Here is a 12,837-nt window from a genome sequence, read left to right as displayed (position 1 = left end):
GTCATTATTATTATTAGCATTTATGTTTTTTAAATGGAAAATAAGTGTAAAATTTTCTTGGTAGAAAAATGAAATTTTACCTAAATAGTAGCTATTTGTGATTTATAAATTGTCTTAGTTTGTTGGTGAAAAACAAAGGAAAGTTTGTCTCATAGTGGATTAGCAAATAAAAAAATTTTTGAAGTGTTTTTATGTTCTTTTCTCTAAATATGAGTTCACTAATTTTAAGGACCTTGTTAGCAAATTTTAGTGTATTTTAAGAGACTGAAAAATTTGGGAAAATATTTTTTACCTTTTTTGATTCATTTTAAATATATTTTTAAAATTTGTACATGTAAAGTACAAAAAAAAAAAAATGTAGCCCCTCACTAAATGCTTTTCCAGATTCCTTAGTTCCCATTGTCTGATTTCTGATTGTTAGACATTTTCATAGTGTATAGTTATTTTGGCTAGGTAAAATGTTAATAATTTGCCCAACCTTCATTTTTTGATTAATTGGGTCCCTGCTTAAGGAACTGTATTCTATATAACGAACCCTTGGCAAGGTAGGTTGGCCAAAAGTTTGCTCTTGGGCTGTGTTTTGTGTGTAGGTTTAGACATACATGTGACATGAGCATGGATGTAGCACTTCTCTTACTGTATTGATATGTCTGCTTTATTCTTGTGATTAGGCAGTGTTTTAAAAAAAGGTATTTCCTGCTTTCTCCATAGGTGATCAGGCAGACAGATTTCCATTGATGGGTTTCTACCTATTCCAGACCATGCAGGAACTGTCTAATTAGAATTGTTAACATAGGACTTTTCTTTTTCTAACAAGAAGCATATGTATTTTGACTTACACTTACTTGTCTCCTTTTCTTTGGAATTCTAATCTCACTAAGGTCAGCTTTTCTGATAATTTATTTAAAACCAACAAAATACTATTTTTAAAAGAAAACACTAGGCCGGGAACGGTGACTCATGCTTTTAATCCCAGCACTTTGGGAGGCTGAGGCGAGTGGATCACCTGAGGTCAGGAGATTAAGACCAGCCTGGCCAACATGGCGAAACCCCGTCTCTACTAAAAATACAAAAATTACCTGGACATGGTGGCACATGCCTGAGGTCCCAGCTACTCGGGAGGCTGAGGCAGGGGAATCACTTGAACCCAGGAGGCAGCAGTTGCAGTGAGCCGAGATCGTGCCATTGCACTCTAGCCTGGGAGACAAGAGTGAAACGCCGTCTCAAAAAAAAAAAGAAAAGAAAACATTAAATTATTTATGTTTTGTTTTAATTTAGGGCAAAAAATGTTGAAGGTAAATTTTCTTCTAATAAGTAATAGTTAAAAGAGTACATTGAATTACACAATTCCTGGCACAGTTGAGTATAGCAGTAGTAAATGCCAGATGGCTTTTCGTATAAACTACATGACTTTGAGAAATTTACCTCTATTATTGCTAGTAAAATGGATAATATAATAGTACCTGCCTCATAGGGTGCTAAGGATGAAATGGAATAATCACTATAAAGCATTTAGCACATTTAGGACTTAGTAAATACTTATTAGTTGCCTTTATTTATGGTAGTTATTCAGTAAATAATTGTTGATTGTATGAACAAGTAGATAATGTGAGTGAATAAAACTGCTCTTTAATTTTAGAGAAATAGGGCTTTTTTGTTTGTTTGTTTGTTTGAAATGTAATCGGGGCAGTACTTACAGATTGGGGACAGTTAGACAGTTTTGAAAGATGTTAATAACCTGCAGACTGATTCCTTAGCTAATGAGAATATGCTGAGTATTTTGGTGGTCGTTTTAGACCTCTCCCATATCTGTTTGTACATTGTCTCATTTTTAACCTTTTCATCAAAATTTCTTACTCATTTTAGATTGACTTAGAATTCAGCATCTGAAAGCGTTGTTTTTGTTCTGCTTTGTTTTGTTCTTTACTTTCTAAAACTTCCATAAGAGAAGAATTCAAGTGGACTAGTGAATATGACATTGTTTATTGTGTAACACTCAATCTTGGTGAATAAATCAGTATCACATTTTCTCCAGTGCTCTCAAGATGCAATATTTACTGTAAACAGACTTTTTAGCAAATTTAGCCATATTTCATTTTCTCTTTTATAAAGCCTAAAAAGTAAATCAGGCCGGGCGCGGTGGCTCAAGCCTGTAATCCCAGCACTTTGGGAGGCCGAGGCGGGTGGATCACAAGGTCAGGAGATCGAGACTATCCTGGCTAACATGGTGAAACCCTGTCTCTACTAAAAATACAAAAAACTAGCCGGGCGCGGTAGCGGGCGCCTGTAGTCCCAGCTACTTGGGAGGCTGAGGCGGGAGAATGGCGTGAACCCGGGGGGCGGAGCTTGCAGTGAGCCGAGATCGCGCCACTGCACTCCAGCCTGGGAGACACAGTGAGACTCCGTCTCAAAAAAAAAAAAAAAAAAAAAAAAAAAAAAGTAAATCATGCATCCTACTTTTCATTAAGACTGTATTAATTCTATAATTTCTTTAATAAAATATCTTAACACATAATGGAGATTTATAGGTGAATGGATTAAAATGTACATATGAATCCCTGGGCCATGGGCTATCTTCTTTTTCATATTCACTTACTCAACCATTCAACTATTGTTTTATTGTTAGAGAACTCCCAGGAAGATTCTTTTTAAAAAAGTGAAATGCTGGCCGGGCGTGGTGGCTCACGGCTTATGCCTGTAATCCCTACACTTTGGGAAGCTGAGGCAGGTGGATCACTTGAGGCCAGGAGTTCAAGACCAGCCTGGGCATATAGTGAGACTCCATGTTTACTGAAAATACAAAAATTAGCCAGACATGGTGGTGCGCACCTGTAATCCCAGCTACTCGGGAGGCTGAGGCACGAGAATTGCTTGAACCTGGGAGGTGGAGGTTGCAGTGAGCCAAGATCACACCACTGCACTCCAGCCTGGACAAAAAAAGTGAGACTCCATCTCAAAAAAAGGAAATAAAGTGGAATGCAGTATAAATCCAAATAAATATGGTATATTTTAAATTATCATTGTATATTCAAATCCTAATATTTTATATTGTAAAAAGAAATATCTCAAAAAAGATTGTCATGTGCTTAACAAAAAAGTATTTTTTCACATTTAAAATTACATAAAAGCCCACTGTACAGTTCAGAGACACTATGTTTAATTTGGTAAAATAGTTTAAAGCAGCACTTCTCAAATATTTGGTCTCATGTTTTTTTACAGTGTTTAAAATTATTGAGGATTCCAAAGAGCTTTTGTTTATAGGGGTTATAACATCAATATTTATAGTATTAGAAATTAAACTTAGAACTTTTCAAAATGTTAATATATTTTTTAAATAATAATATTATTTGTTATAAATAACATACTTTTTTGTGTGTGTTTAAAAAAAAATCTCCATTCTTAAGGACCAGTTCAAATGCCACATCTTTACAGTGGTTTCTTATAACACCACTGATTTCTCTCCTGAGACTCAGAGGCAACGAATGATTGCCATAAAAGGTTTTATTATATATGTCCGTACACTGCAGCACAGTTTTTGTTGAGGTCCACTGATAACACTTTTTATGAAAAAAATAGCTATTTTTTATGAAACAAAATATTAGTAAGAAAAGTAGCATTGTTTTACTTTTTTTTTTTTTTTCCAAGTCTTCTTAATAGAAGACAGCTAAATTCTCATGTCTGCTACTGCATTTAATCTGTTGTGGTATCACATATCTTATAGTCGCTGGAAAACTCCAGTGTATACTCATGAGAAAATAAGAGCAACAATTGTATTACATATTGTGAAAATGGTTTGGACCTTGCAGACCCCTACAGGAGACTAAGAGACCCCAGGATTTTTATAACCACAATTTGAGAACTGCTAGTTTAAGGAAATGTTACTTAGACAATAATAATAAAGAAAATAGGCCGGGCGCGGTGGCTCAAGCCTGTAATCCCAGCACTTTGGGAGGCCGAGACGGGCGAATCACGAGGTCAGGAGATCGAGACCATCCTGGCTGACACGGTGAAACCCCGTCTCTACTAAAAAATACAAAAAAACTAGCCGGGCTAGGTGGCGGGCGCCTGTAGTCCCAGCTACTTGGGAGGCTGAGGCAGGAGAATGGCATGAACCCGGGAGGCGGAGCTTGCAGTGAGCCAAGATCACGCCACTGCACTCCAGCCTGGGCGGCAGAGTGAGACTCCGTCTCAAAAAAAAAATAATAATAATAATAATAATAAAGAAAATAACTAATCAAGTCCCAACTCTGCCCTAAATTACCTTTCTAAGCACTTTACTACATTAATTCAGTAGATCTTCTGACAGCCACTTTGGAATAAGTACTGAGGTGATTTCCACTTTACATAGCTGCAAACCGAAGCATAGAGAAATCAGAGTAACTTATCCAGTGCCGTATCCTGTGATGGTGAAGGCAGGATTCAGATTCAGACCATCTTGGCTTTGAAGCCTGTCTTCATTTTGCTCTACTGCCTCTAGACAGAAGCTCCTGCTTTCTTAGAGTTGGCCCTTGGAGAACTTTGTGAATAAGATAATATTTGACTACAGTACCTCACTTTTTGTATCTCCATAATAGGGCTTGCAATTAGTTTATGGTTTTCTTATAGGATTTACCACTCTGGAGTCATAAGTTTGTCATTTTTTAAAATTTAAATTGTTGTTAATCTGGGCTAATTAAAATATTGATGCCTAAAAACTATTCTATTAATTACTTACAGTAGATAACCATACCTTTCAGTTTCTCTAGTTTTATGTTTTGTAATTTTAAGGGCAGTTTTTCCTGATGTGTATTAGGAGGGAAAATGATTAAAAGGTGCTACCTTATAACTTTTAGGGAGAGTAAAATTTTTGCTGACTCACTTTTATCCCAGTAGTGTATTAGTAACTGTATTTATTTCCCTATTAGCTCTGAGAAGTCTATTGAGTCTTTATGCTTGAAGAGTGTAATTTAGGAGGTGTGCTGCATGAACTTGCAGTGAAAAGAAGTAAGGGAACTTCAGGAATGCCATAAGTTCTCTCTTACATTCCTGAAAATTAAAGTTTTGTATACTGCTCCTAATGGTAAAATCCTCGACCTGGTCTGATACAGGCTTAGTCTCCCAAAAGTGTAAATGTGTTTGCCCGTGCACCACTGGAGAACAAATCCTTCAGGTAAGTGAGTGTCTTCCGTGAAGGCAAAGTGCTACTACATTCATGTATTCACATCACATGCATGCATGCTTCTGCAGAGAGATCCAACATGGTGAGTTTCATTTTGTAGGATTGCCTGAGAGCATGATGTTATTTTAAAGTGTGTCACCTTCCTTATTTTAAGAAAAAGAAAAGTGTATGTAATTTCAGGTGTCAGGTATAACATTCCAGGTAAAATTTGAATCCTGGAAACTCCTGACTATGACCCTGCAATTATTGTTTTGTCAGTACTGTTGTGACATTCCATGGTGAGTTGTCTTCTGTTTGAATTGGTATTTTTCAATAAATATTAGGATTTCTTTTGTTCATTTAAAATACATATATAGAGACATTAGCAACAGGAAAATAGAGGTCTCTCATTCAATATAACTTGATGTTTTATGGTTGCTGAGGTGATCACTAGCAAATTTTCAGTAAATGGTAAAAAGTAATCATTCAAAAAATGTGTGGATAAGTTTAAAGTGATACACATTCGATATTCCTTTGATAACTTACTCACATTATTTTTGTTTTTGTTTTTTCTTTTAAGGAGTCTTCTCAAGTCTGTTGAAGAAGAGTTGCATCAGCGGTAATTTTAATTTTTAATCCTAAAGTACTTTACGTCACAGACAAGTAAAGGCAGTTTGCCCCCTTCTCTGTTATGTAGCCTATTTGTTTGAGTTGTCTTTGTTTTTCTTTAATAGAGATAGGGGCTTGCTCTGTTGCCCAGGCTGGATTGCAGTGGTGTGATCATAGCTCACTGCAGCCTTGAACTCCTGGGCTCAAGCGATCTTTCCACCTCAGCCTCCCAAGTAACTGACATCACGATCCACTGCTCCCAGTTCCTTGTTTTAATTCTGAATCTATCCTGTCCTATAAAGATGTAGAAATAAAATTTTATCTTATGGTAGCTTTTCCTGCATTTTCTAAAATTTCTTCTTACGCTGTTTTGGTAAAATCCGTTTAATAACAATGACATTATTCTTTTTATTTAGAGGACACGTGGCACATTTAGAAGATGATGAAGGAGATGATGATGAATCTAAACAGTAAGTTCTGTCTCTGTTTTTGGTAAAAAGAAAAGGTGTCTTTTGACCTGATTTCATCCATCTGGCAGCTTACTATTGATGGAAATTTTAATATAATTAGTAACACAGTATCGTGGGTTGTACCTCAGTTTCTTTCCTTTTTTCTATTCTAGTTATATTAGCTTGGGCTGACATAACAAAATACCATAGACTTAGACAACAGAAATTTATTTCTCACAGTTCTGGAGGTGGGAAGTTCAAGATCAAGGTACCAACCAACTTGGTGAGGGCTCCCTTCTATGCTTGCAGACAGCCGTCTTCTGGCCATGTCTTGACATGGCCTTTCCTCAGTGTATGCACATGGTGGGATCAGGGGTAAGAGTGGTCTCTCACCCTCTTTTTGTAAGATCACCAGTCCCATAGGATTAGGACCCCACTGTTACAACCTCATTTAAGCTTAATTACTTCCTAAAAACCCATCTCTAAATATAGTCACATTGTGGGTTAGGGCTTCAATATGTGAATTTTATAGCGACACATTTCAGTCCATTTTTTCCAAAGAACTTCAGAAAAAAACTAACAAGGACAATAATTTTTTATTGTAGATTTCTTAGTAATTGATAGCTGCTGTAACTTCACTGCAACTACAAAGAAGCTTTTTATAAATCTGATTAAATTTTGTCTGCTATATTTCAAATGAACAAATACTTTGGATATAAATATATAGTTTTAGAGGAGGAATATTTTTACTATTATGTATGCATTGATGTTTACTTTTTTGTTTTGTTTTTTTTTAAATAAAGATGCAGTTTCATGGTAAAATGATAAGAGCGCTTGACTAGCAGTTGAGGGCATAGGTTTTCCTTTTCACTTCACTACTCTGTGATCTTGAGTAAAGTTACATAACCTTTCTAGGCCTTGAAATCCTCATCTGAGAAATTTGTGCTTCATCATAGTATAATTTTTTCTTTCTTTCTTTTGAGACAGGGCCTTGCTTGCTCTATGACCCACCTGGAGTGCAGTGGTGTGATCTTGGCTCATTGCAGCCTTAACCTCCTGGCTCAAGCAGTCCTCCCACCTCAGCCACCTAAGTAGCTGGGACTGCACCTCCACACTTCCTAATTTTTTATTTTATTTTTTTGTAGAGATGAGTTTCCACCATGTTACCCAGGCTGGGCAGGAACTCCTGAGCTCAAGTGATCTGCTCACCTCAGCCTCCTAGAGTGCTGGGATTACAGGCATGAGCCACTGTGACCAGCCTCTTGCTATTTCTAAAACTGATCCTGAGTTATAATGAATCCTAACTTCGATCACAGTCTGCCTATAATTTCATAAAGCATATATATGGTTTTTGATGAGCTTCATTAAAGATGTTTCATATCTAACAGTAGCAAAAATGAAGTTTACAATGTGATATATTTTGTACCGTATCATTTGTTTCATAAGCCAGATGTGGCTTATGTTCTTAATTATTTACCTTTCAGTTGATATAAACTGGAATTATAATTATCTTTTCCAGTTTTAATTACAGTATAGTACTTGGAACCAAAAAAGTGTATTACCCAATTACTTCTTTTTAAATTAAATTTAATTATTTTAACTGAAATAATTATAATACAAATTTATGGGGTACATACTAACGTTTTGATACATATAATGTAGTGATCTCTTCAGGGTAATTAACGTATCCGTCATCTCAAACATTTATCATTTCTTTGTGTTGGGAACATTCAATATCCTCCTTCTTGCTATTTGAAACTAAATAATACATTATTGGTTGGTTTGGTTTTGTTTTTGAGAGAGTCTTGCCCTGTTGCCCAGGCTGGAGTGCAGTGGCGCGATCTTGGCTCACTGCATGCAAGCTCTGCCTCCCAGGTTCACGCCATTCTCCTGCTGGGACTACAGGCACCCGCCACCAAGCCCGGCTAATTTTTTTGCATTTTTAGTAGAGACGGTGTTTCACCGTGTTAGCCAGGATGGTCTTGATTTCCTGACCTCATGATCTGCCCGCATCTGCCTCCCAAAGTGCTGAGATTACAGGCATGAGCCACCACTCCTGGCCCATTATTATTAACTATAGTCATCCTACAGTGGTATAAGAGAGTAGTACTTACTATTCCTCTTACATAACTGTAATTTTGTATACTTTAACAAATCTCTCCCTTTCCTCCCCTTTTCCTTGCCCTTCCCAGTTCCTAGTATCCTCTGTTCTGCTTTTTACTTTTATGAGATCAACTTTTTTTTTTTTTAGCTTCCGCATGAGTAAGAATATGCAGTGTTTAACTTTCTATTTTGGCTTATTTCACTTAACATAATGTCCTCCAGTTCCCAGTTACTTCTGAATAATACCTCTAGCAACATTTCACAAAATACTTTAGAAGAAACTTACAATCTTTGAAAATGATATTTGTCTGTGCAGTTTTTTTCATTTGTAAGAAAAAATTATTATATTTTAGGATTGATTCATTTGTAAAATGAATAGTTCTGATTCTAAACTTTTCTGTTTTTAGTTCAACTCTGAAAGCAAAAGTTCCACCTCCTTTGCCACCAAAGGTAGACAGATTTATTTTTCAATTTGATATATGTGTATGTGTTATTGTTCTGCCAATTTAATACTTTGTTGAGAGTTTTTCTAACTTTTCATTTGTGATCCACAAAGAAAAATTGTGAAGTTGATATAAGTAAATGATTTTTTATTGTATTTGTCTCTTTTTATAATGCCCAACTTATATTTAGTGTTCATTCTTTTGTTTTTTTTGAGACAGAGTCTCGCTCTGACACCCAGGCTGGAGTACAGTGGCATGATCTCAGTTCACTGCAGCCTCCTCCTCTCGGGTTCAAGCAATTCTCCTGCCTCAGCCTCCCCAGTAGCTGGGATTACAGGCACGCACCACCACGTCCAGCTAAAGTTTTGTATTTTTTAGTAGAGACTGAGTTTTGCCATGTTGACCAGGCTGGGCTCAAACTCCTGACCTCAGGTGATCTGCCTGCCTTGGCCTCCCAAAGTGCTGGGATTACAGGCATGAGCCACTGTGCCTGGCCTTATTTAATGTTCATTCTAAGTAACAAGTCCTAGGAATTTACACTGAAAATGATTGTATTAATGGATTAGTGTTACTTGACTTGGGTTAGAAAACTCACATTTCTTATAAGATTGTTTTTCTCAAAATCTGCAATCTGTTCCTGACATCTAAGAATAAATATAGTAATTTATCATCATAGATACTTAATTTTCAAAAGATAATTTTAAATTAAAAATACAAAATAGTACAACAATTTTTAAATACTTTTTAACAACAAAATTATTTTTCCAAACAAAACCATTCTAAAATAGTGATTTCAACTGATGGGTTGTTTTTTAAAAGGTAAAATGAGCTAATATATATTTTATTTTATAAGTTCATATGCATAGCAAATTTTAATTATAATATGAGCTGCTTTAAAGTTTAAAATCAGAGTGTTACAAATGAGAGTTGGAGTCTTACCAGTCTTGTCATTCAGTTTATTACTATTTTTATTTATTTACATTTTATACAACTGAGAAAATCGTGATTCATACAGGTAAATAATGCTGTACTTGCTTGTTTAGTTTTATCATAGCAGAAGTAAAGAGATCTGAATTTCAAAGAAATAAGTGCTGAACAATAATAAGAGACACGTTATAAATTCTCCAAACATCAGCCAACTGTAGGTTTTTCCATTGTTTGTACAAAAAGTATCTCAGGCATCCTATATTGCTGTGTTGATATTCTCCAACATGATAACATTTTAATTGGTATCCTCTCATGCACCTGGTCTGAAAGATTAAGCATTACCATAAAGACATTGAGTCACCTAAGAGACAGCTTAGATTAGACAGTTGATAAGGCGCTGAACTTTGACTAGCTTGAATATTTAAAATAAAGAGATTCATTTAAATTGAAGGAGATAAGAGAGACTGAAATATTTTTATTTGGCTAGTCTAAGTGGGGAGACTTATGAGGAATTAATAAAAAAGTCGACTTAGAGGCCCTATTATTTGCACAGCAGCAAAACCTGAGATGTACACATTTTAGTGTACATTTTCAGAATATGTTTACAACAATAAGATAATCTGAATTGGATGGTTGAGTAACCTTTAAACTCATCTGGTAAACCTCTAATGTGTAGTAGAAATAGTTTGAAAGCTTCTGACATATAATAGTATTTACTTCAGGAAAATAATTTGATGTTTCAACGTTGATCTCTTTTTCTATATTATTTCAGCCTAAGTCTATCTTCATACCACAGGAAATGCATTCTACTGAGGATGAAAATCAAGGAACAATCAAGAGATGTCCCATGTCAGGGAGCCCAGCAAAGCCATCCCAAGTTCCACCTAGACCACCACCTCCCAGATTACCCCCTCAAAAACCTGTTGCCTTAGGTAATGGTGGAGGATGACAGCAAATACGTTACCAGGTTTTCATACTATGGGCGGGGGGGGGGAAATGGAGGAAAACTTTCTTTTAAGAGATTATTTGAAATTCTTTTGGTGGAGGAGTGAAGGAAAGCAATGGCTATGGAGATGTTTTCTGCTTTTTGCCTACTGGCTTAAAGTGTTTTTGTGACAGGATTCCCTATGACACAGTCTGAGATGCTTTGTCCTCATCTCTCATTTCATATTTAGCCTTCTCTCTTCTAGAGACTGGTTCACTGTTCATTTAGCTACAGTGTGGAAACAATGCAAATTAAACTGTGAACAAACACGGAAAATGTGTTTTGTGTCTAGGTTACTTCTGTTTTACAAGAGAGTACCTTGTCTAACTCCTTAATTCATTTAATCATTTCTAAAAAAGGAATTGGTATTATTTGCTAGGTGTTTGCCTCCAAATTAATACTAGAAGGAGCTATTTTAACACTGTAAAGACTCCTCTGTGTTTATCCAGAAGAAGCAATTTTTAAAAGAGCAACTAGCCCGGGCACGGTGGCTCACACCTGTAATCCCAGCACTTTGGAAGGCCGAGGCAGGTGGATCACCTGAGGTCAAGAGTTTGAGACCAGCCTGACCAACATGGTGAAACCGCATCTCTACTAAAAAAAAAAAATACAGAATTACCTGGGTATGGTAGCGCCTGCCTGTAATCCCAGCTACTTGGGTGACTAAGGCAGGAGAATTGCTTGCTTGAACCTCGGTGGCAAAGTTTGCACTGAGCCAAGATCACGCCATTGTACTCGAGCCTGGGTGATAAGAGAGAAACTCCTTCTCAAAAAAAAAAAAAAAAAAAAAAAAGCAACTAAAGTTTCTTGGATGACATAATATAAATCACCCCTTTTCTAAAAGTAGTTACGAAATCAGTATTTGGTTTTTTAAAGCTGACAAATACATGTACTTATATATAACCTGAATTTAAATTTGCCTAATATGCCAGAAATAAGAGGTATAGATAGAAGAACATATATATGACGTTTTACTTTCATAGTAAATATTCTGATTAGGTGATTCCAAATGAATGACACTATCCCAAAGTTAATATTTTTCCTTTCCTACTTGATAACTTTCTGAATAAAAATTTTCATGAAGATAATCATTTTCAATGAATATATCTTATTGAAGGAAATGGAATGAGCTCCTTCCAGTTAAATGGTGAACGAGATGGCTCATTATGTCAACAACAAAATGAACATAGAGGCACAAACCTTTCAAGAAAAGAAAAGAAAGATGTACCAGTAGGTATTGATATTCATAAGTTCTACTTGTATTTGTTTCCTTTTTAACTGTTAAGTTAGTTTTATGCTTACAATTAGTGAAACTATAGCACTAGTATATTTCGCAATTACTATATTGATATTTTAGTATATTATAATGGTGAATAGATTATTTAAATCTTGAAAAAAGTAATTTAGCTATGGTAAACTTGAATGATGGCTTTTTATTGTTTCCATTATTTAGACCAATTTGTTATGTAGTATATTATAAAACATCTTCTTTATACAGGTAAACGCTTAGTATTCTTGTGATTGTTCACAAAATAACTATTATTATTCTCATTGAGGGTAATTGATTCTTAATACTTTCTCTTACAGTCTCATGAAGTTATGGAAAGAAGGACTAGATAAAGAAAGCTGTAGCTTCTACCCCAGGACAAATTTCTAACTATAGATCAGGGGTCCCCAACCCCTGGGCCGCAGACCAGTAATGGTCAGTGGCCTGTTAGGAACCAGGCCACACAGCAGGAGGTGAGCAGTGGGCAAGTGAGCATTACCACCTGAGCTCCACCTTCTGTCAGGTCAGCTGCAGCATTAGATTCTCATAGCGCAAACCCTATTGTGAAGTGTGCATGTGAGGGATCTAGGTTGCACACTGCTTTTACGAATGTAACTAATGCCTGATTACCTGATTAACAGTTTCATCCCCAAAACATACCCTCCCCTTCAACACCCATCTGTGGAAAAATTATCTTCCACGAAACCAGTCCCTGGTACCAAAAGGTTGGGGATCACTGTTAGAGATTACATAAGTAGAGACATTGCTGCTCTTACCACTTCAGGAAAGGTGAAATTAGCCTTAGCAGCTACTCCTATCACAAACGTTAGCTAAAACATCATAACTGTTAAAACATAAATGTTATTCATCAGAGATCATGAAGAGATGAAAAATTTTAAACATTTGTAAAGAATTGA

General features: G+C 36.0%; 1 protein-coding gene across 6 annotated transcripts in view; it reads left to right on the top strand.

Moving 5' to 3' along the window:
* MAP4K3 (mitogen-activated protein kinase kinase kinase kinase 3) overlaps positions 1 to 12,837 on the top strand; it is a 188,189-nt gene that overhangs the window by 139,194 nt on the left and 36,158 nt on the right. For all 6 annotated transcript variants that reach the window (XR_004178229.1, XM_031655091.1, XM_031655093.1 and 3 more), the window contains 5 exons: positions 5,718 to 5,756; positions 6,163 to 6,216; positions 8,706 to 8,748; positions 10,441 to 10,600; positions 11,771 to 11,883. Coding sequence is in view for 5 of the 6 variants with exons in the window: in XM_031655091.1 (XP_031510951.1) it covers positions 5,718 to 5,756; positions 6,163 to 6,216; positions 8,706 to 8,748; positions 10,441 to 10,600; positions 11,771 to 11,883 (409 nt within the window). In the remaining variant the exon portion in view is untranslated. The remainder of the gene's footprint in view (positions 1 to 5,717; positions 5,757 to 6,162; positions 6,217 to 8,705; positions 8,749 to 10,440; positions 10,601 to 11,770; positions 11,884 to 12,837) is intronic.

This window comes from Papio anubis, chromosome 14, assembly GCF_008728515.1.
Source record: "Papio anubis isolate 15944 chromosome 14, Panubis1.0, whole genome shotgun sequence".
Lineage (NCBI taxonomy): Eukaryota > Metazoa > Chordata > Mammalia > Primates > Cercopithecidae > Papio > Papio anubis.
The sequence above is the reverse complement of the archived record's forward strand: the minus strand, read 5'-3'. Positions and strand labels throughout refer to the sequence as shown.